This window comes from Pimephales promelas, chromosome 9 (genome assembly GCF_988280905.1).
Source record: "Pimephales promelas chromosome 9, fPimPro1.hap1.1, whole genome shotgun sequence".
Classification (NCBI taxonomy): domain Eukaryota; kingdom Metazoa; phylum Chordata; class Actinopteri; order Cypriniformes; family Leuciscidae; genus Pimephales; species Pimephales promelas.
This window is the reverse complement of record NC_142777.1, coordinates 22033403-22058068: the sequence shown is the minus strand read 5'-3', so window position 1 is coordinate 22058068 and position 24666 is coordinate 22033403. Positions and strand designations below refer to the sequence as shown.

The 24666-nt window shown below is 39.9% G+C and overlaps 2 protein-coding genes across 3 annotated transcripts in view; one reads left to right on the top strand and one right to left on the bottom strand.

The window, feature by feature from the left end:
• Positions 1-3478, bottom strand: part of zic6 (zic family member 6) — a 92457-nt gene extending 88979 nt beyond the window's left edge. For both annotated transcript variants that reach the window (XR_016169685.1, XR_016169686.1), the window contains exon 1: positions 3343-3478. The gene's annotated coding sequence lies outside the window, so the exon portion shown is untranslated. The remainder of the gene's footprint in view (positions 1-3342) is intronic.
• A 13720-nt stretch (positions 3479-17198) lies between these two features.
• gpr101 (G protein-coupled receptor 101) lies at positions 17199-20325 on the top strand. Its single transcript, XM_039665770.2, has 2 exons — positions 17199-17773; positions 18705-20325. The coding sequence occupies exon 2, from the start codon at positions 18803-18805 to the stop codon at positions 20102-20104; it is 1302 nt and encodes a 433-aa protein (XP_039521704.2). The 5' UTR covers positions 17199-17773; positions 18705-18802; the 3' UTR covers positions 20105-20325.
• The last annotated feature ends 4341 nt before the right edge of the window (positions 20326-24666 follow it).

The window sequence follows — 24666 nt, the reverse complement described above, 5'->3', positions numbered from 1 at the left end:
AATGCTAAATGGATTTGTCAAGCGGTGAGGATGATTTTGTTGCCTTCTCTCTTATTGAAAAGAGAAGAACGAAAAAATATTGGGTCCATCCAATCCTGAAATTGCGCCAACTATCAAGGAGTTGCGAATTTATCCCGAGCGATTCAAAATTTACTTCAGAATGTCAGTGGAAAAGTTTGATGCTTTGCTTGCGGTTCTGGAGCCACATATTAAAAATTTTCCGTGAACCAATCGATTCTGAACAGAGACTGGCAGTATGTCTAAAGGTATGGACGCGGACACACACAAACACACACACACAAGCGGCCTGGCGGAAGCGCTGGGCAGACAGAACAGCTGTAGGCTATAGGCTAACGTTACAGGTTATGTACCCAAAAACCTTAATCGACCCGAAATTTCAATCTGATTAGGGGAGGTTTATTCCTTTCATAATCCAATCGAGAGAACATATAAAACACTTGATCGAATTGAAAACCGAAAATGAAAGCACTGCGCATCTGAAATGCGCATTTTCTGAGTGTATACACCTGAAGCACGTGCACACTAATAGCCTGTCAAACTGTGTCTGATTACTGGACTGTTATCTTTCACATCTGATTGCCCGAATACTGTGAAAAACACACAATGTAACACAACATAAACACAATTGGTTATGTCTAAAGTGAAATTAAACAGTTAGGAGAAAATCTGATGAGTGTCTGTACATTATATGTCTATGGTCTTAAAGTGACAGCAGCCTAATAGTATGATAGTATGAGTATAAAGGGAAAGTGAAAATCTAAGAGTTTCCAAAAATGAAAATTTTTTACTTTTTTTTTTTTTACATTATTTACTCACTCTAATGTTGTTCCGAACCTGTATTAATGTAATGTATACAGGTAATGAATTAATGTTGTGCTAAACACAAAAGCATTTTGAAGAATGTGGATTACCAAACAGTTGCTTGTCCCCATTGACTTCTATAAAAGGAAAAAATAGTCTACTATAGAAGTCACTGGGGACCAGACTGAGTGGTTTCAAAATAACTTTTAAGTTAAAAAAAAGAAAGAAACTCATTCAAGTTTAAAACAACTTGAAAGAGTTTTTTGTTTTTTTTTGTTTTTGTGGATTATCCCTGTAATGTTAACACAACAACAAAATAGGGAAAAATCACTCACTGTTCTTGATTAAATAACTTTAATAAAGTAGATTTAATAATATTCAATGTATAATTTGTACAGTGAATGTTGTATAGTGTTTTATTTTTATAATTGTTCATTCAATAGGCTTATATAGACTTAAATAGACTTACTGAAAAAAATAAATCACTGTATATTGTATATTATGTTGTTTATATGTAATGTATCTTTGTTCTTATTTTTTAATAACAAAGATCTCTATATTCGGCACTTTGGCCAAAAGCCATTCTTTTTATTATTTATTTTGTTATCTTGCAAGGTTTTGTTTTTAAAATAGGGAAATTATTTTGGCTGTCCTGCTCAGCTCAGTCACTTGACATGAATAAGAATTGTGATAAAATCTTGAATTGTGATTTTCCTGAAAAAAAAAATATTGTGATTTGATACACCACTCTATGCATATGGAAGACAGGTAGAGAGCAAGCCAACATGCTAAAATTTTGTAAAAACCTAGAGTAGCAAAGTAACTGTAAATGGGTCAATGAGGAATGTAATAAAGAAATCTGAAAATCTAGTTTAAAACATTTATTACGTTTTTTGTATTAATGTTGGTTTCATATGATGTAGAAAATTTCCAGATAAAAAGAATAGTGCCGGAATAATTTTAAATTTTACAGTTTATGGGTTTTCACTTTAAAACCGTTTAAAACAGTATTTGAAATTTGTCACGGTCACCAGTTAGAGGGCCCTGCATATCCACCAGAGGGTACTCTTCTCCAGACCATTGTCACTTCCTACATGGACTACATTTCCAAGAACAATCTGCCTGGACTCATCATTCCTGATTGCTTACAGCTGTATGTAATTTATTTTGTTAAGCTTTGATGGTGGCAAGTCCTGTGCACTCGGTGTTCCCAAGACCTGAGCCTCTTCACAACATTGCTGCCATGCCAGAGCCTCTTCACATCATGGAGGCCACGGCAGAGTCTCCAGGCATTATGGACAACATGCCAGAGTCTCCAGCCATCACGGGTGCCATGCCACAGTTTCCAGTCGTTATGAACGTTGTTCGTGAAGTGATTAAGATGGTCCCTATATGAGTGAGTCTGGCTCCAGCCCATGAGTCGGCTCCTGAGCCCACTCTAGCCCCAGAGCTCAGTCCTGTGTTGGCTCCAACCCCGTGAGCTCCCTGGCTTTCCTGTCTCAACCTCGGAGGTTGTACTTGAGTTCCCTGCCTGTCCTATCATGATCACAGAGGTCGTCAATGAACTCTCTGCCAGTCTTGACACAACCATTGTATTTTCCTGAGTTTCCTGTTTGCCCCGATGCAACCACTGAGGTCATTAATAAACCCTCTCCCTGCCCAGATCGCAGTGTGGATCTGCTTCACTGATCTGCTTCACTCCCCTGTACTGCCTCCAACACCAGACCAGGCCTCCACTACATGGACCTACATTGGATTACGTCTATGGATTTCCCTTTAATATCTCTGTTTTGATCCTCATCTCTGTGTCTCGGAGCAGTTTTGTGACAATTTAAGGCTATATATTACAAAATCCACCCTTATTTAATTAGGAAATTTACAAGTTTTACAAAGTTTTTTTTTTTTTACATAAAAGGGTCACATTATCTGACATTTTAAGCGACTTATTAAGTCACAAGGGCCTACAGGGGTCCTCTCTAATTTTCTTTTAAAGAAATAATAATACAATATTATACCAAATTCACAAATTTTTCATACATTTGAAATTAAAAACATTCTCATATGCATTTTAGTCATTATTTTCGATCTGTATTTTAATGAATAAATAAGATGGGACAAAAAAAGTGTCACGTCCTTGACCCAAATGCAGCATTGAGACTGAAAGAACATGTGAAAATGTGATAGTTCCACTCATGAGTCCCATGGAATTTGTTCATTCGTGTTCCCATTTGTACAAATACGATCTGTCAATCCACAACTTGCTGCATGTAACTTGTATCCCTATTGTTGTTTCTTCCACTTTTGGAATGCTGGCAGCTGGAGATAAGAATCTTGATTGAATTAAGTGCTGCTAGAGAAGCTCTGTGCTGCCTTGTGCCAGTACGCGTGTGTGTGTGTGTGTGTGTGTGTGTGTGTGTGTGTGTGTGTGTGTGTGTGTGTGTGTGTGTGTGTGTGTGTGTGTGTGTGTGTGTGTGTGTGTGTGTGTGTGTGTGTGTGGTGATGCCAGCGGGCAGGGGGTACCTGTGGGCCGGCTCCTACTGGGACTCATTTGGAGCAGACAGCTCTCAATGTGTTCATTAGGACTGTGATTGGGCCTCACTCCTGTGGGGAGGACCAGCCTACCCAACGCTGAATAGTCCTGATTGTGCTCAGCATAAATTGCCATCTGTTTCAATTGAGAAGAGGGAGACCGAGAGAAAGACAGGGAAAAAGAGGGAGAGGGGAATTAGAAGTAGAAAAAAAGTGATAAATCTTATCTGACTGAATTTTTAGCAGTTAGATCAACTTATGAAATAACATGGCTCTAAATTAAAAGGCACTAAATAAAAAGAAAAACTATAATTCATTGTCACTAATTCTGTCAATCACCCCTGTTGTTTTAAACCTGTATGCTATTTTTCCAAGCAACACAAAAGAAGAGTCTATAAAATATAACAGCAGTTTGTGATGATAGGTTTTAAGACAAAGTATTGTCAAAAACGTGCTTCAATACTTAACATCAACACAATGTACAATGTATTTATTGTGTTGATGTGGTAATGCAAAACATTTGTGCTGCTATTGAGGTGGCATATGGGTAAAGTTAGGGATAGGTCAACTGTGTAATTATTGCTGTAATTACAGATGAAATCACATGCAGGTAATTATAATAATATAAGGACAATGTAAATAATAGCATAGTATCAAATGATGAATTTAAATGTCAGTAGTTAAAGAGACCTACTTTATAGAAGGACCAAGAAACCTTTCTGAAGTCATACAATAGTTTTGGAACAGTCCAACAATTATTCACTGTTGATCTTTCTTGCCACCGAAGCTCTGCAATTAATTTTGTATACGCAGAGGGAAATTGGTTCAATGGACAGAACTCAAAATTTAGAATTTAAGGATTGGTTGTAAAACGCCCATACCTACAGGAAGTTGAAATTGAAATGACAGGAAGAGAAATTTATGAAATTGTAATTAAGAAATTAGCTATTTTTTTTTAGGAAACTTTTACTTTAATATGTAAACCTTGAGATTGTTCATCTAGTTTTTCCTCTCCTTTCCTGATAGCCTAAAAGGTAAAGATAATTTGCTGTTTAAACAAATTTACAAAATACTGATAAGAATATAATGTAATAAGTATGCCAAGCAGTCCCCTGCCTCCCCTACGCATGTATGCATATGTACACAGACACATTCACAAAGATAAACTGTGCTTTCCACTGTAGACTATAATGAATCACATGATGCATGTGATAGCACGCAATGTCACTCTGTCTTTGGATGGGACCCCCTTAGAGAGAGTTTGACAGGCCAGGCAGATTGATCGTGTAGAACGTTACAGTAAACTAGAGTTTTTCTCTCTGTCCCACCAATCGATGGCAGCAATGTAGTGTAGAGTATGGTTCACTGGCTCTGAGTCCAGAATACAGGTTAGTCAAAGGCCAGCAAATTAACCACACTTTAGAGGCAGCCATGTTTTCCCAATTCCATTCTTTCAATTAAAAAAAGAACACACTTTTTATCATGGTGGTGACTTTCCATTGACTTTGTTGAAATTTTAATCCTGTACCCTAAACCCTATCCTTATATTTTTAAATTTCAAAACATTTAGTATGTTTATTAATGGGTTATTAAGACATTCCCAGTATGTTGTCATGATAACAAATTTTAAGTTGTGATGTATTGGAAGTAGTGACATCTTTTTTTCCAGTATTGTGATGTCCAGCTTTCAGTCCAGCTGATGTTAAATGGATTTTGACATGTGGATGTTGCACTCAAAAATTAATGTGAGCTCACAGACAATTCACCTTTGGCTAAGCCACGCCCTAGAATGTAGATTGACCAATCACAGCCCAGCCAAGAACCAGCTCCCACAGAGGTCCGACAGTTTTTCACTGCGCTCCATTGACTTTCAACACAGGCGTCTCATATTTTTGGTCTCGGCAGGCTATTACCGTCGAAGTTTTATCCAAAATATGGTTAAACGTTGTGCCTCGGGCATTTGCAACTCAGATACGCGTTTCCCAGAGAGGTTGGAGGGGGGTGTCCGTTTTTTCCCTTCCCAAAACCGAAGTCAAATCCTGACAGTGACAAGTGTCGTGTTTGGTTTAAACTGTAGGGACGTCCTCAGTCAGCTAAACCCCGCAAAAATCAACAAGCACATCTTTTTTTACTCCTAACCTTACTGTAAGTGTGAAGTTATACTAGTTAACGTTAGACCGTTTTATAATGTTTTAGGTTATGATTTCGGTTCTCATACCGGTTGTTGATACGCTAGCACACGCTGCTAATAAATACAACATTATACAGTACTCATGTAGTCCGTTTGCTTTGTAATAACGATTATAGAAGTGAATAGAGACCTACCCAGCTTTGCATGGACGTCAGCGTTTCACCGCAAGAGTTTTGACATTTTGGCTAAAAATTACAAGGTCAAAAAAGTTCAAATATTAAACATCACAGATGAATTGTTCACAATAAAACCAATAAGATGCATTTAGAAAATAGATGAAGTGAAGTTTCATTTCATGCTGACTTTAAAGTAAAAATTCCTGGTTTTCCTCGTGAACACTGACTGACTAATATAGATGATTTCAGTTTTTATTGAACTTGAATGGAAATTTGATCTCTGCACACACACATCTACACTCAAGAATACACATGTGCATCAGAATTCCCATGTTAACCAATTTTACCATTATTCAACTCTATTTGCATTCAGATATGTGCCTATCAATATGAAGGCTGAAATTTTAATAAATATTTCTTTCTTTCTTTCTTTCTTTCTTTCTTTCTTTCTTTCTTTCTTTCTTTCTTTCTTTCTTTCTTTCTTTCTTTCTTTCTTTCTTTCTTTCTTTCTTTCTTTCTTTCTTTCTTTCTTTCTTTCTTTCTTTCTTTCTTTCTTTCTTTCTTTCTTTCTTTCTTTCTTTCGCACTGCAGGGTCTTAAGGAAAAAAGAAAGAGAGGGAGAAGAAGAGGGCCCTGGTTCCTCATGGCTCGACTTTTTGAAGCGTCTTTATCGGGCCTAGCAGTGGCGTCCTGCGTGTCCAAGCCTCGCCTCGCTTTTTATCCTTTGTGCTGGCAAGGTGTGTCAAATGCACTGAGCTTTTGTGCGGCAAGAAAAGACGACACATCGCATTCTGTCTTCTGTCTCCAATGGGTGGGAGAGGGGGTTGAAAGGGGGATACGAGGGAGACAAAAAGGCAACTTACAGAGGGCCCGGGCGCTTCAAAGCACAGTCGTACAAAGGCTTATGAAGCGTTATTTCATGCAGAGTTGTGCCAGATGTAATTGCGGGGTTCCCAAAGATAGAGAATCACACCCAACACCATGCCCCACCCCACAATATCTTGAAAGAACCACTGCTAAAAGGCGGCAATGCCATAGAGAGTGAAAGTTTGCTGCACTTTGATTAACCATAAACAACTGTGTAAATAAGCTATCCTTCAGGGCTCCGTTACAAATTTTTCCACTTGCTGACTCCAAAAGGTGATTTCACGCATGAAGCTTGATAGATGCCGAGTGAATGGAGGCCTCAGCCGGAAAGGGCTCTGCAAAGTGTCAAACTATTTCATAACTGCTTCACACGTTTCTAGTATCAGCAGGATCGGAGTCTCTGGCAGCCTCTTTCAAGTTTAAATTGAACTTTTGACAGGCAATGATGTTGATTCATCGTTGATAAGCAGGCTCTTTGCTCGCTGACTGTGTGTGTCATGCGGGGACATGTAGCCTCCACTGTTCGAGATAAGCCTTACTCGTCTTGATGTGTCTCACGGTGGCCTCCTGCTGAGACGTAAGCGCATGTAGCGTGCATGTCTAAATATGTTTCTGGGCACAAACAACCTAGAGGGGGGAGGCAACTCTGAGGCACCGCACCTTGTTGTGCCCGAGCGTCGCGTAATTGAAGATGACCCAATGATTGGCTGAGGAGACGGGGAGGGTCTGAAAACTTCCAGACGAAGCTCTCCAGGGAATGAGGTGTTCCTGTGCTTGTGGCGGCAGAACTTCCAGGTCCTCGAATATGGTGATTTGTTTGAATGCCTCCATCCGGCTCGCCACGGGTGGGCTCACAGACACTTAGGGCATGTCAGGTTGTTGGCACCAGGTGTGGTTTGACTCCATTATGCCAAAAGAATAGATATGAATGAGAAGTGAAGAAAGGTAAAATGAAGAACTTTTGAAGTGCTGACTTTTTGACTTGTGAATTGAAAAATCAAATGGCATTTTACTTTGGGATTGCATTATGCATCTTAGCATAATGTCCTTTGGGACATCAACTTCTCTGTGTAGCCTATAATAAAGTGAGCAAGTCTTGTTGTTTTTAAAAGTGCTTCATTAGATTCGTTAATGTCCAATGCAATTCCCCCACCCACTGAAGCTATTTGGTGAAAAATGCCCTAAAAGTGTTGTTGGTTAGCGGCTTAATTACTTTTTGTCTCTGCTGAAATGAAATCTTCCCCTGATTTAAGTGGATATGAAGAAGTCCTTGTACATCCAAGTGATGTTAAATGGCACCTGGCAGAGTGGGAAAGGCCTAGCTCTCCTTTGTTTCACATTAATGATGAGATGGCTATGAAAGAGAATTATTCATTCTCTTCTATAGCAGCACACATGTAATAGAGCCAGAGCACAATAAGTATAACGCTGCGTCTCGGCCCTACAATCACAAAATGGCAGACATGCCAAAAGGCGACAGTGTATGGAAAAAACTTTTTGGAGTTGTGAAAAATCTTGACATTAAAGTCAAAATGTGCAATTCGTTCACAAAAAGTGTAGAGTAGACAAAGAGTACATGACTGATTAATTGGATTAATTGTTTTGTTGGCATTCTTCTGCTGCCAGTAGCAGCTGGACATAGTATGCCATGATCAGTAGGGGGGGTTGCTTACAAAGCTAAAAAAATTAATTTATTGATGAGCCCTTCTACCAGTTTTGCAGAGTGAGCATATTGAAAACACGTTTTCTTCTTTTGGGGGCAGACAGAAAGGTATGATGAAAAGTTCTGAACAGCATTTTACCAGAAAACTTAATCTACCAATCTATCTATTTTCCTATCCATCCATCCAGTATTTATGGCTATACATCTTTAATCTTTTAAAGGATTTAAACTTTTCAACTTTTCAAAAAAAAAAAGTTTAATTTATTTAATTCTATTTTCATACATTCCAATTCAAATTGCAATTCTGCATTATACATTCTTCGATTGAAAGTCAGGAATTTATTCTCAATTCAGTTCTGAATAACACACAACCCTCATGCCTGCAAGGAGATTTGCAGATATCTACACCAAGCACTATGGTTCATTCTAGGCATCAATTTATGTTTCTACCAGTGGGTGCCCAGTTACTTCAAATGAAATGTATCATTGTGCAAAACAAACAACAAAAAAAACAAAGCACAAGCTTTGGTATCAAGTATTTATGTTGTAATTCTAAATATAATGGTAGAATTATGTGTACAAACTGGCAGGACCCGATGTGAGATCCACAAATCAATTTAGAGAGGTTCCCGAATCTCATTTGATTTTTTTTTTTAATCCTTAATATTAAATATGAATATCTCTGTTTTTTCCATGGGTGCTCGGCCATCGGGGATCGGCGCCTATATACTATGGTGGATGACTGACCTGTCTCTTCAAGGTCAAGGATGGTGCTTTAAAGCTATGTAACCCCAGCAGGTCAGGTCTCTCCAAAACAACCCCTAACAAACTGCCAGCTTATGAGATAAATAATAGAAACATATTGAAAATAATAAGGCCCACCTATCTCGTAGATACACAAATGAGCTGAGTCGTCCACCATAACTCATAAAGAGAGAAACTCCTAGAACATTCAAACTATTTTTAATAGCTTTTACACATTTCTAGTTTCAGCCAGATTGGAGTCTCTGGCACCCTCTTTCAAGATTAGATTGAACTTTTAATGGGTAATGATGTCTGCCTCAACTCAGCAAACCTCACAGAGCAAAACATGTTTTAGGCCGAGATATGACAACAAAGTTTAGTAAACCATCTTCTGTCAGTTCTTCCCTGTATATTATGGTTTCACACTTGAAAATGGTTCTAAAAGGTTTTTTTTCTTCACAGCATTGCCATATAGCGGAAAGGTTCTTTGGGTTCTACAATGAACCTTTCAGCAATTAATTCTTAAAATAACTATTTTTTTCTTAGCGTGAAGAACAGTTTAATAATCAAAAGAATGTTTTTAAATTGCATCTTTATAAAGAACCCTTTTGTGCAATGGAAAGGTTCCATGATGTTAACGTTCTTCACTGAATCATCAATGCCAATAAAGAACGTTTATTTTTAAGAGTGTAAATTGAGATTCAGTTTAATCGATCGAGAACAACTCCTCGAGTCCAATCAGAACCTATAAAAAGTAGAAAATTAAAATGTCTTCAGTGTGGAACACGGCAATTAAACATATGCATACATAACATGTTGGGGCTGCGGCCTCCTGCTGGGAGCAGGCAGACAAAGCCTCTCTAAAAGGAATACCTCTGGGATCGCTAATGATTAATTAGCTTGTGTCATTAAGTGAAGCAAATGTCACCCAAACTTCCTAGGGAAGCTGTCACACCATGTGCGCTCGCTAAAACTCCCCAAGGGGCTGCGAGCAGACGCGCCTCTGGGGTGAGCAAACCCTGACATCCAGTGGCCACGTGTAGAACTGCAGCATTAATAACTTAAATCGTTGTAGATCAAATACTTTGAAACTAAATTATTTTGACGTTTAGGAGGTCATCCAAAAGAGTTGTTTAATTCTATCTTCGAATTCTGCTAAAGATTAGAACTTTTTCAGTCAATGTATTAGGCATTGCTTTTATAGGCCTAATTGTAGAGTATCATTGGATCAATGTTTTAAAACTACTGGAGGAGCTTAGATACCAGTCAGGAAGCTACATATATCAACAGAGAAGCAAACAGATAGTTACCCGCTCTCACCCACAGCTTCATCCAGCATACATCCAATCGGGCCGATCGAATTATAGGCCCAGGGCCTAAACGGATACAAACTCCTTTAGTGCTTCCTGTAGAATGCTATTCACCGCTTCCTGCTTTCTGTCACGTTCTTGCTCTCACACCATTTTTTCCTCCTTCTCTGCTCATTCTCTGACCTGTCTGTGCGTCTGAATGGTGACTAGCACTGCCTGTCTGACTCATTAGAAGAGGTCCAGCCAACTGTGCAAGAGAGGCTTTCTCTTTTCAACCAGTTCCTGAGGGGACGGCGGAAGTAGACAGGAGGAGAGGCAAGCAGGCAAAAAAAAAAAAAACAACTGGCGATAAACACATTAGCAGAAACGAGACTCCCCTGGAACGCTCACACACCCATACTCATACAATGGCACACCTGTCAGAGCATTTCCACTCAGTAAGCACGAGCAAAGCGCCCGGGCCCTCCCTCTGGTGCGCTCTACGTGGTGCTGCGTGTCTTCAAGAAGACTCTATTCAGTCGCCTTGCTTTCTCGGCTACAACCATGAGATAATGGCGTAATTTCACCTCAATGTGCACACACATGCGTTCTTACTGGCCTCCCTCCTTTCTCTCGCTCTCAAACAGACACTATCACTATTGTCCAAAATGGTGTGCAGTGTTTTCTTTGAGGCCAGGGTGGTCGCGCACACCCTCCAGGAGGTAGAGATGGACAGAGCGAATGAGGCTTTGATGGACTTCTGAGTGCTGGCACAAAGCTCTCCATATAGTCTTTGTGTAACGAGGTGAAGGGTGACCTTCACTAATCCTGCTGATCAACCCTTTGGTGCTCTTCTTCTGGTGCTCTCAACTACAACATCATTATCACTTTTTTTAAGTGTATTTATGTAAATAGCTAAACAAATATGTGGTAGATTGATTGTTTTTTATGTTATGTATCCAGAAACGTCGTAATTCCTTTAAATTTGTTGTTCTTTTTCATGTTTTATAACTGCCGTTCTGTCTCCATCTGCAGTCTTTGTGCTCGATCTGTCGTATGTTTGGGGCCCAGACATACAGCAAATCGGACACCTCCTGCTAGACCGGCCTTGTGATGTGTGTATGTTTCAGGGCCGCCTGTCAGATAGGGAGATTTAATTAAAGTCTACTTTGTTCCTTTATGTCGTCTTTCCTTACAACACCACTCCTCTGAAATTAATTAGACCGGAGTTATTTGCTATCCTCAATGCGGAATCACCTTCCTCTGAAAGGAGGCTTACATCTAAGAAGACACTTTATTTTTACACACTTGAGGTTTGTTGTTTTTTGTGGTCATTACCCTATTCAGTCTGGGCTTTCATGCAGCTGTGGCCTTGGCTAAAAAATAAAGGCCTTTGTACTGGCTTCATGAATGCAAGCAATGGGTCCATGGCAGGTAGCCCTCATAGTAAGTTAATCTCCTGAAAGAGCCCCATACAAGTAGTTTTAATGTCTTCCTTTGGCCCACTGAGGACTGTCATCAATCGAGCACTTCGTTCCTTTGTGCCTGTGGTCCGGTTGCATGAATGGGAAGCACCAGAATGTGACAATGGCTGCCAAGAGTGGCAAAGTAATCACCTTCTAGGGAAAACATAAGTAATCACGTCTAAACTGTTTGAGCATTCTTACAAACAGCATTTTGTGATCTGGGAATGTCAATGGGAGCTATTAAAAGGTGCTGGTCATTGTAGGGCTTCTGTTTGTTTAGATGTGAGCACCAGAATCGTTCTGTCACTGCTCTCTCTGTGCTGGAGAAGTGGTCAGAAAGTGGCCATCACAATTAGTTTAAGAAGATATGGTAAATGCAGAAATATAGGACATTTACAATATAATAGTACAATATAATACAGTTTGTATTAACTGTAGCATCACACAACTTAATCAGTGTTTATGATCACTTTGGATATTGATCTCTGTGATAAAGGCAGGGGCTGTATTAAAGAAGCTTCTTAATTCTTGACTTAAGATTTGACAAAATCTTATCAAATCAAATCAAAGTTCTCCATACGTAGTGAAATTACCATTGTTACTAAACCGATTCCGATTTAGGATGTTTCTAGTATAATAAAAAGTAATCTATTATTGTTCACAATGTGGATTCATACACATACATTCAGTGTAATACATTTTTCTTTGCTTTGTTCAGTAAATAAATCTCCCTGAGAATGGAAAGGAGAGGAATTTAGAGAAAATGAGAGTTAAATTTGTGTTATTAGCATATTAAATTTCACATATATGGACTTATGAAAAGGTATATTGTAACTCAAAGATGTGGAATTATAGAAATACCAATGATCCAATCTAGACGATGTAAATAATAATGAATTGGCTAAATAAGACATAAACTTCAGTTGCAATTCCACTCTTCATACGCTAGATGGTACTAAACACCAACAGCACATTAATAGCGGTCTTGATAAAAAAAACATTACAATGGCAGTACCAATCAGTACCTCTGGTATCGGAAAACACTAATAATAGCTAATAAAGATGAATAAGTTGTATACATTAATTATCATCGTGGACAGTAAATGTAAAATAATTATACGTGTGGCCCTTTAAAATAATGTGTAAAACACATTATCTATCAATCTGTGATATTTGCAATCTGTCTGTTTGTTTGGGCTGTCTGACTAAGTGAGACATAACATTGGCTAAATAAATGGTGTGAGTTTGAATGAAATAGAAGATGAACACATGTTTGATACTTGATATGTTTGATCACTGAAAACAGTCATTCATTTTGGCATATAGATTGCAGATCTATAGTGTGTTTTATCAATTTTACTGGGGTTTTCAAACCTGTCTTGGATGATACCAGCACTGCACTGCAGAGGTGACACAGAAGCAATTCTGAAAAGGCATTTATTGTAGGTGTCTTTAACTCACATGCTCATTGTGTTGCCACAAGAAAGGCTATTCATATAACAGTGTCGAACACAGTCAGGGTGAAGAGAAAAACTTCGGCCAGTACTGAGTGACAGTATGGGCAATATTTTGCCTTGGGAAAAACTCACAGCCCGTTGAGCAGTGCTCAAGCAAGCAATTTGGTTAGGCGGGAACTTATAGGTTATAAAACCTTATAAATGTAGACAGGGAGGCCCAGCCTGCCGCCATACAGATATCTTGTAAAAGATCCCACTAGACCACGCCCACGATGAGGCCATGCCTCTGGTGGAGTGTGCTCTACCATCTAAAGGGCACTCAAGTCCCTTTGTAGTGTATGCCATTGCTATGGTATCAACTATCCATCTGTATAGGGTTTGTTTCGAAGCTAGGCCCTTAGCGCGACCGCTGAACAAAACGAAAAGCTGCTCAGTCTGTCTGAAAACAGACGAGCGAGATATGTAGGCCTTTAACACCCTAACTGGGCAAAGGAGGCCTGTGCTTTTCTCCTCCTTATGAACCGGTATAGGGCAGACAGGGAGATAACCTGGGCCCTAAACGGTGTGTTGAGGGATTTAGGCACGGATCCGTGTCTTGGTTTGAGTATGACTTTTGAGTCGTTAGGCCCAAATTCCAGACATGTTGCGCTTATTGAGAGTGCTTGCAGATCCCATATGCGTTTTACTGACGCAAGAGCCATGAGAAACACTGTTTTGAAAGACAAGTGTTTCATATTCGATGTCTGGATCGGCTTGAATCGGGCTCCTTTCAGGGCTTCTAGCACCATGGAAAGGTCCCACATGGGGATAGAGGGGGGTCAGGGAAGATTCATCCTCTTAGCTCATTTTAGGAAACGAATGACCAGATTTCCCCAGTGGCAGGCCAGATGCAGGTTTTGTAAACACTGCTATGGCCGCCACATAGACTAAGCGTGAATGGGGACCTGTCCTTATCCAGTATCTCTTGAAGGAAGGAAAGTACTTCCGTTACTCCGCTCCTTGTGGGTGGAAAACTTCGGGTTTTGCACCAGTTAACAAACACTGATCACTTTGAGGTATAGAGACATCTGGTAGACGGTGCTCTGGCCTGCATGATGGTGTTCAGCTCTCCCATGGGGAGGTTTGCGGGTACCTGTTGATGGCCGATGCGTGCAGGTCCCACCATTCCGGGTGAGGATGCCAAATTTAGCCCTTGGCCTGAGAGAGGAAGTCTTTCCTCGTCGGAATCAGCCATGAGGCAGTGCGCGTTAGCTGCATTAGGACTGGGAACCATTCCTGGTTCGTCCAGAGCAGAGCCACAAGGAGCACAGAGCATCTGGTTTCCCTGAACACTTGAGGAGGGAGCGAGACTGGGGGAAAGGCATAGAGCGGGCAGCTGGGCCAGACATGGGCCAGTGCATCCTTAATCTTTGAGAAGAATTTTGGGCAGTGAGCATTCTCCTGGGACGCGAATAGATCTATCTGTGGTCTGCCGAACTTCTCCCAGAGCAAGAGGATTGTCTGCGGGTGCAGAGACCAGCCAAATCTGGTCTATTATTCGAATAGCCAAATCCTGGGAGCCAGGCACGTACACTGCTCTCAGTGAGCGCAGATTATGCTGAGCCCAGACCAGGATGCGTTCTGTCAGTTTGAAAAGGTTTTGAGACTGGATGCCGCACTGGCAATTTATGTAGGATACCACCGACATGTTGTCCAAGCGGACTAAGACGTGGTAACCTCTTATTCTGGGACAAAAGCGCCTCAGCGTGTTGTCGACTGCAAACATTCCCAGACAGTTTATATGAAGGAGCTTTTCTCGTTCTGATCGTCCCATCCCGAGGTGGGGGGGTCCGTGGACACCACCTGCACACTCGAGGAAGTCCCCAGGTTTACACCAGACTGGTACCAGTCGGTCGCTCTCAAAGGTTTCAGGGCTGTGATACATTCCTGATTGACCCTGAGGCAAAGCTGACCAGAAGCCCAAGCTTGAGGTGCTACTCACGCTTTGAGCCAAAACTGCAGTGGGCTCATGTGGATCAGGCCCAGCTGGAGTACTGATGATGCTTAGGCCATTAGGGCCAGCATTTTCTGAAACCTCCTGAGCAGGACTAGCACCGCGGCGGACGGATTTCGTGAGGCGCAGAATATTCAGTCTCTGGCAACAGCCGCACTGTCATAGACAGCAAGCTCAGCTCTGTGCCCAGGAAAATTATTTTCTGACTGGGAAACAGTGTGATTTTTCGCCCAATTGACTGTGAGACCCAGTTTCTTGAGATGTTCGAGTAACACGGTCCTGTGTTCTATGAGCTCTGAATGAGATTGAGCTAGAATCAGCCAATCGTCCAAGTAGTTCAAAACTCTTATGCCCCGAAGTTTCAGAGGTGCGAGCGCCGCCTCCATGCACATCGTAAAGGTACGGGGTGCAAGAGACAAGCCGAACTGTAGAACTGTATATTGATATTTGAAGGCGAATCTAAAAAAAAACTCCTGTGACATGACACTATCTGTATCTGGAAATGAGCGTCCTTCAGATCTATTGACACAAACCAGTCCCCTTGGCAAATCTGCGCGAGGTTTTTCCTGGTTGTAAGCATTCTGAACTGGCATTCAGATGTCTTAGATCTAGAATGGGTCCCCCTTTGCTCAGGCCCCCTTTGCTCTGAGCTAGAGATAAAGGCTCTATTGCCCCTTTGCTCAATAAGGTTGCTATTTCAGCTCGAAGTAGGTGTACTACTTCTGTTTTTACCGTGGATTTGATGTGCGCTGTGCTGCGCCGAGGGCATTGAGCTAACTGTAGCGAATAGCCTCTTTCTATAATGTTCAGCACACAATTCGAAACCCCGTTTGCGTAAATGGCTAGGGGTAGAATGGGTTTTGTGAAAGCTGCCCTGCATCATGAGATTTACAGATCCAGGAAGAAGGCTTTCTCTGCTCGTTTGACTAATGCAGCAGCCACTGACTTCAACAACCTCGACATTCCTAACCAGCGACCTCACAGGCGTCTTCAGTTGAAGCGGTCCAACAAACCGGCTGCTCCAGCTTTCTCGAGCCGTTCCTGACCCTCTGATCAGAAAAAAGGAGAGCTCCACTCCATCTAAGAGGTTGAGACAGACCGAGCAAGCGGTCCCTCTATCCCGCTCTCCTTTTCCTACCCTGTCACCTTCGCCACCCAGCGTGTTTCAAAGTGCAGTCCCTATTTCACCCTTTTCACTTAGTCCGGCGCGGGAGACGCATTTTGCTCTCTACACAAATTTACAAAAATTTTTAAGGCATTTAGGAAAACAGAAAAATAGATGTTTTGTCCATCTAAGTTACTTCCAAGGGCTGCTGTCAACAGCACCCAGCACACCGTGCATCCAATAGAACCATGGAAAGTTCCTTCTCTGGGCTCCCCTTTTTCCATTTTGCATTTAAAGGGGTCATGAACTGGCTTTTTAAATTTTATTATATTGTTGTCTAAGGTCAACTTATGACGTTCGCTTGGTGTTTTGCAAAATGAATAAGTAATAGGCTATTTTTTACCCTAGTTTTGAGCCTAGCTTATAAACGCTCGGTTTTTATGGGCGTCTCGGTTTTTATGGGCGTCTCGCATAAAACTAGCATGGCTCGGCCCTGGTGGAACGGCAGTGGAAATGCGGCTATTGATTATCCCAAGTCTTTTTTCTGTTTGGCAGTCTCTACAGCACACAATTCTCTATTTTCTGTTCAATCAAACAGACTTTCACCTCTAGACAGCTTATAATTACATTGTCTGGTTTTTTATGATTCTTGTAAATTGAAACATAATAACACACTGCAACCAATAACTTAATTTAATAGAAGTGTTTGGAATCGAAAAAATAAAAATAAATAAAATAAAGCAAAAGTGTTTGCAACTTGAAATTTAATACAGCAATATATATATATATATATATATATATATATATATATATATATATATATATATATATATATATATATATATATATATATTCACATTTGTGAGTGTAAGGTCATCTAGTGTGCAAATGTTGCATACCTTATTTTTATAGCCTACCCACTGGATGTGATAAGCACGGTTATTTATTGTAGAAGGTTTGTGCACCCAAGAGCACAACAGCCAGCGTTACAGTCCTCTAATGAGCAGAACCCGTGTGTGGTAACATGTAACCGCTGTGACACTGCTGCATGTGCGCCAGCGCAAGTTCACTAACAAAGCCCACCAGACCCACGGCGGTTTATTGAAACGATATCTGCTCTGATACGACAAGCGAACGGTTGACTGATTATTCTCCATCTCTGAATGAAGTCCTGCTCGCAAGGAGCCGAGGCGAGAGGACGCGACTGCTATTGATGACATTGAGGAGACTAAAATGGGAGAACATCACTGGAGCCCTGTCAGTGAAGAGAGAGATACAAAGGCGACTGACAACCGACAGCCATTCGAAAATAGCCGAGCGGATGCTTTTCAATGATCGTTTTACGGCAAATGTCTTCTATTCATTGGTTATTTTTGCATGAGATTTGTACCGTAGAGAAACCAGCGCCACTTTTAGTCCGCGGTTCACAATGGAATTATGACAGCGGTGAATTCCAGCTGTTTATCATTGTTCGCATGAAAAGTAGATGCACATAATTTGGCCCGTGCTTACTAACAGTGACTCAAGACAAGGTAGGATACGATGCACACAGCCTTTAAGCCATGCAAATGGATTAAAAATGTCTCTGTACACAGTTTTCTCTTTAAGTAGCCTATTTTATTTCACTCAGATTAGTATAATGTGCGTACGATTTTGTACATGCAACTGTATTGTGTAGTATGCATTGTGATATAGAAAGTAGCCTAGTATGTATCTTTGTGAAAGTAGGCCTATATAAAAATGCATATATTATACATTATAGCCTGTAGTGAGCACTATATGTAGCCTAGATAGGATATCCTGGGTCTTTATAGTAGGAGTTTATGCTCTTTTAAACTACAAGATTTATACAAGTATCTACAGTATACATTTTGGAACCATGTACTGAGATTATTATTGGGTCTTGTTTAATAAAGTTGTATAGGAGTGTTAGGGATGCACCAATTAATATTCTGGCCAATTCAGTGAGCCAAAGTTTATTAGATAGCTGATAAATATGTCATATATTATTATTAATTTATGTAATATTTAATATTAGCCTACCCATATAAATAAGACTAAATTTAAATGACACAAAAATGAAAAATCAGTAGTTTTGAATGCTTACTGGTGTTTTTAAAGATAAACTTTGATTAAACGACGTGTAGATAACAAAAAGGTCATGCACAATTAATTATCCATTATCACCCAATAACCTACAAGTAAATTATTTTAATTGTTTGATAACCGATATTGTAGTTAAATAAATCAGTATATCTGTATCATGCATCCCTAAAGAGCACCTGCTTAAAGACTCAATCATGAAATAGATGTAAAGCATGTGTATGTGGCAGGAGACAATAGTTCATTCAGATGTCTGTTTTACTGTGACTCAAATAACATTACAGAAGTGTGAATTCATTCATCTAAGAAGGATCAGGGTGTGTTGAACATTTTTCCTTCTGTTACATCCTCTCTCTCAAGGTGTGAACAGTGATTAAACAGTCATCAGACTTTCAGGCTGGTGTTGGGGATACCTGAACAACTACAAATGCGTCATCTCCCACATTGTCTCTGTCAACATGCCCACCTTACCACCTCTGGGCAGTAACTCCAGCACAGTGCCCTGGGACCCTGGCTCACCCCTGTCGCCGTCTCTGGTGAACAGCACGGTAAAGATGGTGGTCATATCGGCAATCGTGTGCACATCACTTTTTGGAAACGTCGTGGTGCTGCTGGTATTCCAGCGCAAGCCACAGCTGCTCCACGTCGCCAACCGCTTCGTGCTTAACCTGCTCCTGGCCGACCTTCTGCAGACGGTGCTGGTCATGCCCTTCGCCATCGCCGCCACCGTGCCCGAGGTCTGGCCACTGGACGCCCGCCTGTGCCTGGCCCTTGTTGTGCTCATGCACCTGTTCGCATTTGCTGGCGTCAACACCATCATCGTGGTGTCCGTAGATCGCTACCTGGCCATCATCCACCCGCTGTCCTACCCCACCCGAATGACTCCTCACCTGGGTACCAACCTGATTGCTCTCACCTGGCTTCTCAGCGTGCTTCAGAGCACTCCGCCACTATATGGATGGGGAACCATCGAATTCGACCGCCGCCATAATGCCTGCACTGTTGTGTGGTCCTCTAGCTACTCGTATTCAGCCCTGGTGTCGGCACTTTCATTCTGGCTGCCCGTGATCATCATGCTTTGCTGCTACTGGATGGTGTTCAGGGCGGCAAGGAGGCAGAATGCTCTCGTTCACCCCATACAATCCAACCACCCTCCGGATTGCCAAGCGTCCTGTTCCAGCCCCCAAAGGCAGCAGCCTCAATCAGAAGGACCTTTTTCGGCCTCTTATCCCATCAGAACCCGCCACAGACGCTTCCACTATCACTGTAAGGCGGCGCGAGTGGTGTTTGTCATCATGGCATCTTACGTATTCAGCATGGGCCCATACAGCGTCCTGAGCACGATATCCATTTACTCCAGCTCAGCGGTGCCACCCTGGTTGGCCTCGATGGCGCTCATTCTCTTCTTCCTGCAGTGCAGCTTACACCCCTACATCTATGGCTACATGCACCGCAGCGTACGCAAGGAGTTCCTGGCGCTGCTCTGTGGGCCGCTGTGTGGGCAGGGCCGCGTCAGTCAAGGCTCCGCCGTGGATAGCTGCTTCACGGTGACAGACGGGCGTCTGGCGCACACCCACCATTCAAGCCAGAATGCCCGTGTGTACCCTCTCCGCACCTGGGAGGAAGGCACAACGTCTTCTTCCCCTACCGAGAGGAGGTCTAAAGACAGCCGAAAAGAGACCACCTCTATCAGTCTGAGCTCAGAGAAGGAGCTCACTGTGCACAGCTACACTAACAAGCAACCTAAGGAAACACCTTAAGGCAAATTCTCAACATATTTCTATCAGTGTTTGGGGTATGTTCAGCATTTGGTTTTGGTCAAATCAAATACTGTGCCTTCAAACACAAGTTTACTGAATACATTGTAAACATGTGCTAGCTACGCTATGGACCTTCTACGATTACAGTTAGTTTGTACAAAAACAATATTATAGGCATCAGAAAAGCCTAGCTAACATTCTTGTCAATTAAGATTTGTATATATATATAAAAAAAAAAGATTCTGTATAAATCTTTTAGGTGGTAGGGGGGATGGGATAGTGCATCGGGAAAGGTCCGAGAGCCAGGACTTGAACTCGGGACGAAGCGCAACTGTGCTAAAAAAATAAATAAATAAATAAAATATATATATAAATATGAAGAGTTCAGATGCAAAAGCCTCTAAGTGCCATTTGAAATTTTCTTCTAGAATGATCATTTTTATCAAGCTTGTAGATTTAAGTTCAGTAATTTCACTTAAATGGCAATGATAATTACCTATTAATTGTTATTTAAGTGAAATTACTGAACTTAAATATACAAGTTTGATAAAAATCATTATTCAAGAAGAAAATTTCAAATGGCATTTAGAGGCTTTTGCATCTGAACTCTTCATATATATATATAAATATATATATAATACTTATATTCAGCAAAGGCTGCATTCAATTGATTTAAAATAACAAACATTTACACAAAACTTTTAAGCAGCACAACGGTTTAAAAAAAAAGAAGATAATTCTAAGAAATGTTTTTTGAGAAGCAAATCAGTAAATAGCAAATTAGAATGATTTCTGAAAAATCATGTGACAATGAAGACTGGAATAATCGTGCTGAAAGTAAAGATTTAACATCACAGGAGTGAATTACTCCTTAATTCTAAAATATATTAAAATAGAAAAGAGTTATTTGAATTATAATAATATTTCACAATATTACTTTTTTTTAACAGTATTTTTGCTCAAATAAATACAAAATTGATGAGCATAGTAGACTTAAAGGACAACTCCTGTGCAAAATGAACCTTTGGTCCAATAACACATTGGTACCTAGTCAACCGTTCTCTGAGATTTGTTTTCATGATAATCGAATTTTAAGAATTTTATCTCTAAAAACTGTTTAGCGTAGTGTTTTATGTTTAGTGTTCACAGTTTTATGTTACTGTGTTAGTGTGGGGCTATTTTGAGCCTTGTTAGTGGTATTAACTAACGATTTTTATTTTTCATTATGATGCCCTAGATACTAGCGTAATACGCTAAACAGTTATTAGAGATAAAACTCTTTACATTCGATTATCATGAAAACAAATCTCAGAGAACGGTTGACCAGGTACCAATGTGTTATTAGACCAAAGGTTCATTTTGAGCCGGAGTTGTCCTTTAAAAACAAAACAAAATCCAGCTTTTGAATGATAGTGTATGTTTACACTATGGGAAAGTGGTTTAAAATCTACATTATTCAGTTATAGTACACGTTATGGTTATTTATTCTGAAAATTGTGATTTGAATTGAATTTGAAAGTTTTGAAATTTCAACACTTTTATATGAAAAATATAAAATTTTGGAGACATGGTATAAAGTGTTCTATAGAGTAGTGTATAATATGTCTAACTAAATGAATGTTCTTTGTATATTCCTAGGGGGCAAAACACCTGTTTTTTTTAGGAATTCAGACATGGGCTGCTGTAAAAGTTTGTCATATAAAAAATAAATCTATGGTGTCTGAGGATCACAACCTAGGTGGAAAAACCGGTCAACAAGCTGGAAACTTGTAATTAGGGTCAAAACAATGCTACCTCAAATTCTGCTTTAACTCCCCGGAATCACTAGCCTGGTTCTCAGTTGTAACTGAGGTATGGTCTTGCAAAACTTCATAGACAAAATTATTTCCAAAAGGGATAGACCTAAAACCAATCAGAGCGATAAAGGGGATGACGTATGCAGAGCGATGTTCGACTAGTTTGAAACATGCAGACACTGATTAGCTACTTGCTCTACATTTATTTAAAATTAACAGCAAGACAACTTAAAAGTGAATGTGCTTTCCATTAAATAAATCACACACATTAAACTAAACCTTAACAAAAAACACTTTGCAATTAACTTTGCAATTTGAGGTGCATAAATTGATTTTCTCAGACACATCAAGGTGAGTTCTCATTACAAATTTAACCTCTTCCCAACAGGGAAAACCACCAACAATCAAAAATGCATGATTATATGGTGTCATGGCTTTGCAATCAAAAAGTTAATGATTCAATTTTTTTTTAATCAAAAAGTCAAAAACAGCCACGAACAGTAAATGAGGGAGAACATGTTGAATCTGATGCTGCAGAAAAACTAACAATGCATCAAAACCAATGTTGTTTCTAATATTTGAATGTCAGAAGACTGTGATAAAAGGAAACAAAAATCCAGTCCAATTTTATATTAAAAATAAGTCATTTTGTGTGTGTGTGTGTGTGTGTGTGTGTGTGTGTGTGTGTGTGTGTGTATATATTGTGTGTGTACTGTATATATATATATATATATATATATATATATATATATATATAGTGAATTAAGAGGCATAATTACATGTACAGTCAAGGCATCCGAGTTTCCAGCAGCTTGTTGACCGGGTTGTCATTTCATTTTTATATGACAACCTTTTACAGCAGCCCATGTCTGCTAAACCCCCTTTGCCCCCTGGATAAATACATAGATGTCAAATGTATTGCTACTTTACAATTTAAAGACCAAGTATTCTATATGTTGTTTTGAAATGAATTTAGAATATATATGTAGAGAGATTTTTGTCTATTTTTATAAGCATACATACATACAGTACACAATGATATCAACTAAATCATTGTCACTGGAGAAAAGTTCTCTTAAATGTTGAGAGTAATTACAAGCAAACTATATTATGAAACTGAAGATACTCTTATTCATTTATTGTTTATGCAACAATAATACTTAAGCGATGAATCTCATCAACATTAGGGTATGGGTCAGTTATTCACATTTTATTTTATTCACCTTTATTTTAACAGGAAATATTCCCTTTGAGATTCAAAAAAATCTCCTTTTCAAGGGAGTCCTGATTTAAAAGATGTGTAAAGTGGAGGGTTTCACGTGTTAATTTAATTCAGTTTAATTTAAAATATTTATACATTATGGTATTATTTGTTGAACTGCCTTGTGATTTTTGGGTGAAATGTGACCTGAAGAGCAGCTAATGAGCCAAGGATCTCAGGGTATTTATGATGTACCTCTTGGCCAGTGTGAGGTCGGCTCTCATAAAAGAGTGCCTCCTTAGACAATTTGTACATTGTCTCTGTGCAGTATAAGATGTTTTTATCCCCAGACACTGCCAATTATATCATTTAACCACAGACATGATAAAAAAGATGGCTTTGCAACTGATGGAGCACTTTATGTTATTGACCACACTGCAGGAAGTAAACATTAAAGTCCCCGTGAAATCAAAATTGAACCTATTTACTTTGTTAGCCCATATTACTAGTCTTGTGGTGAACAATTAATCCGTGCAAGTGAATATATATTAAAAAAATGTTTTACCTTAGTAATCTTTAATCAAAATCTGAAAAGTTACTTCCGGTCTGGAACGGTTTCTTTTTCTGATGACGTAGGTTTCACAGTTTGGGTGGGGAAACGCTTAACCACTCCCCTCAAACCGTTAGTTTGCTATGAGCGAGAGATGGAGAGGAGGAGCGCTAGAGTCAAACCCTGCCCTCTGTTCAATATTCCGTTTCACTTGGAAATACGTCACAGCACTGGAGAAAAATCGTTTGCAACTTCCGGTTCACGGGGACTTTAACCATTATTGAACACTTAGCGTGACCCTGTATGAAGATAGAACAGCTAGTGCTTCATTTCTGGCTGCTGTGTTTGGAAGTCATCTGAATTTATAAATCACATTTTTTTTATGCTACATCAAGTATTATTTTGTGAGTGCAACAATACATATCACAGACAATATCCACCATATGTCAGTTTCCACTGATGTCCGCAGCACTTACAAAAAGGTCCCATGACATGGGGTTATTTTATTATAATGTTTCCTGGGTTTCCCATATAATGCTAGTATGTTTTTTTAGATCAAAAATAGTCATAATTTAGAAATAAAAGGCATTTGCCTAGCCTGGTTTTAGCCTCTCATTTGAACGCTCTGTTTGAAGGGGCGTGTCTGCTGTGGGATTCAGTGGAACCGCCCACTGCTGTGATTGGCTGACATGCTTGTGTAATGAAACGGCTACAGTACATGTGAAACTCTCTCGAATACTTTTACTAGCTATTATATGTTTACTTATTACAGCTATCGAGATGAACAAATCGTGAGAAGTTTTTCAAGTATTTAGATCTATTCCCATCACATAAAATATTGCCGTGATGACCATTGAGAATGAAGATTCTGCAGTTTCTGCACTCTCTCAATTGCAAACACAATGATGTTAGTTACCATAGGCTGTAAAAAGTGATGCAGGCCTACATACAGTAAGAGCTTTATTGTGCGGTGTAACGTGCGTCATTGATTTCATAACTAGTTGTCCAGATAAAC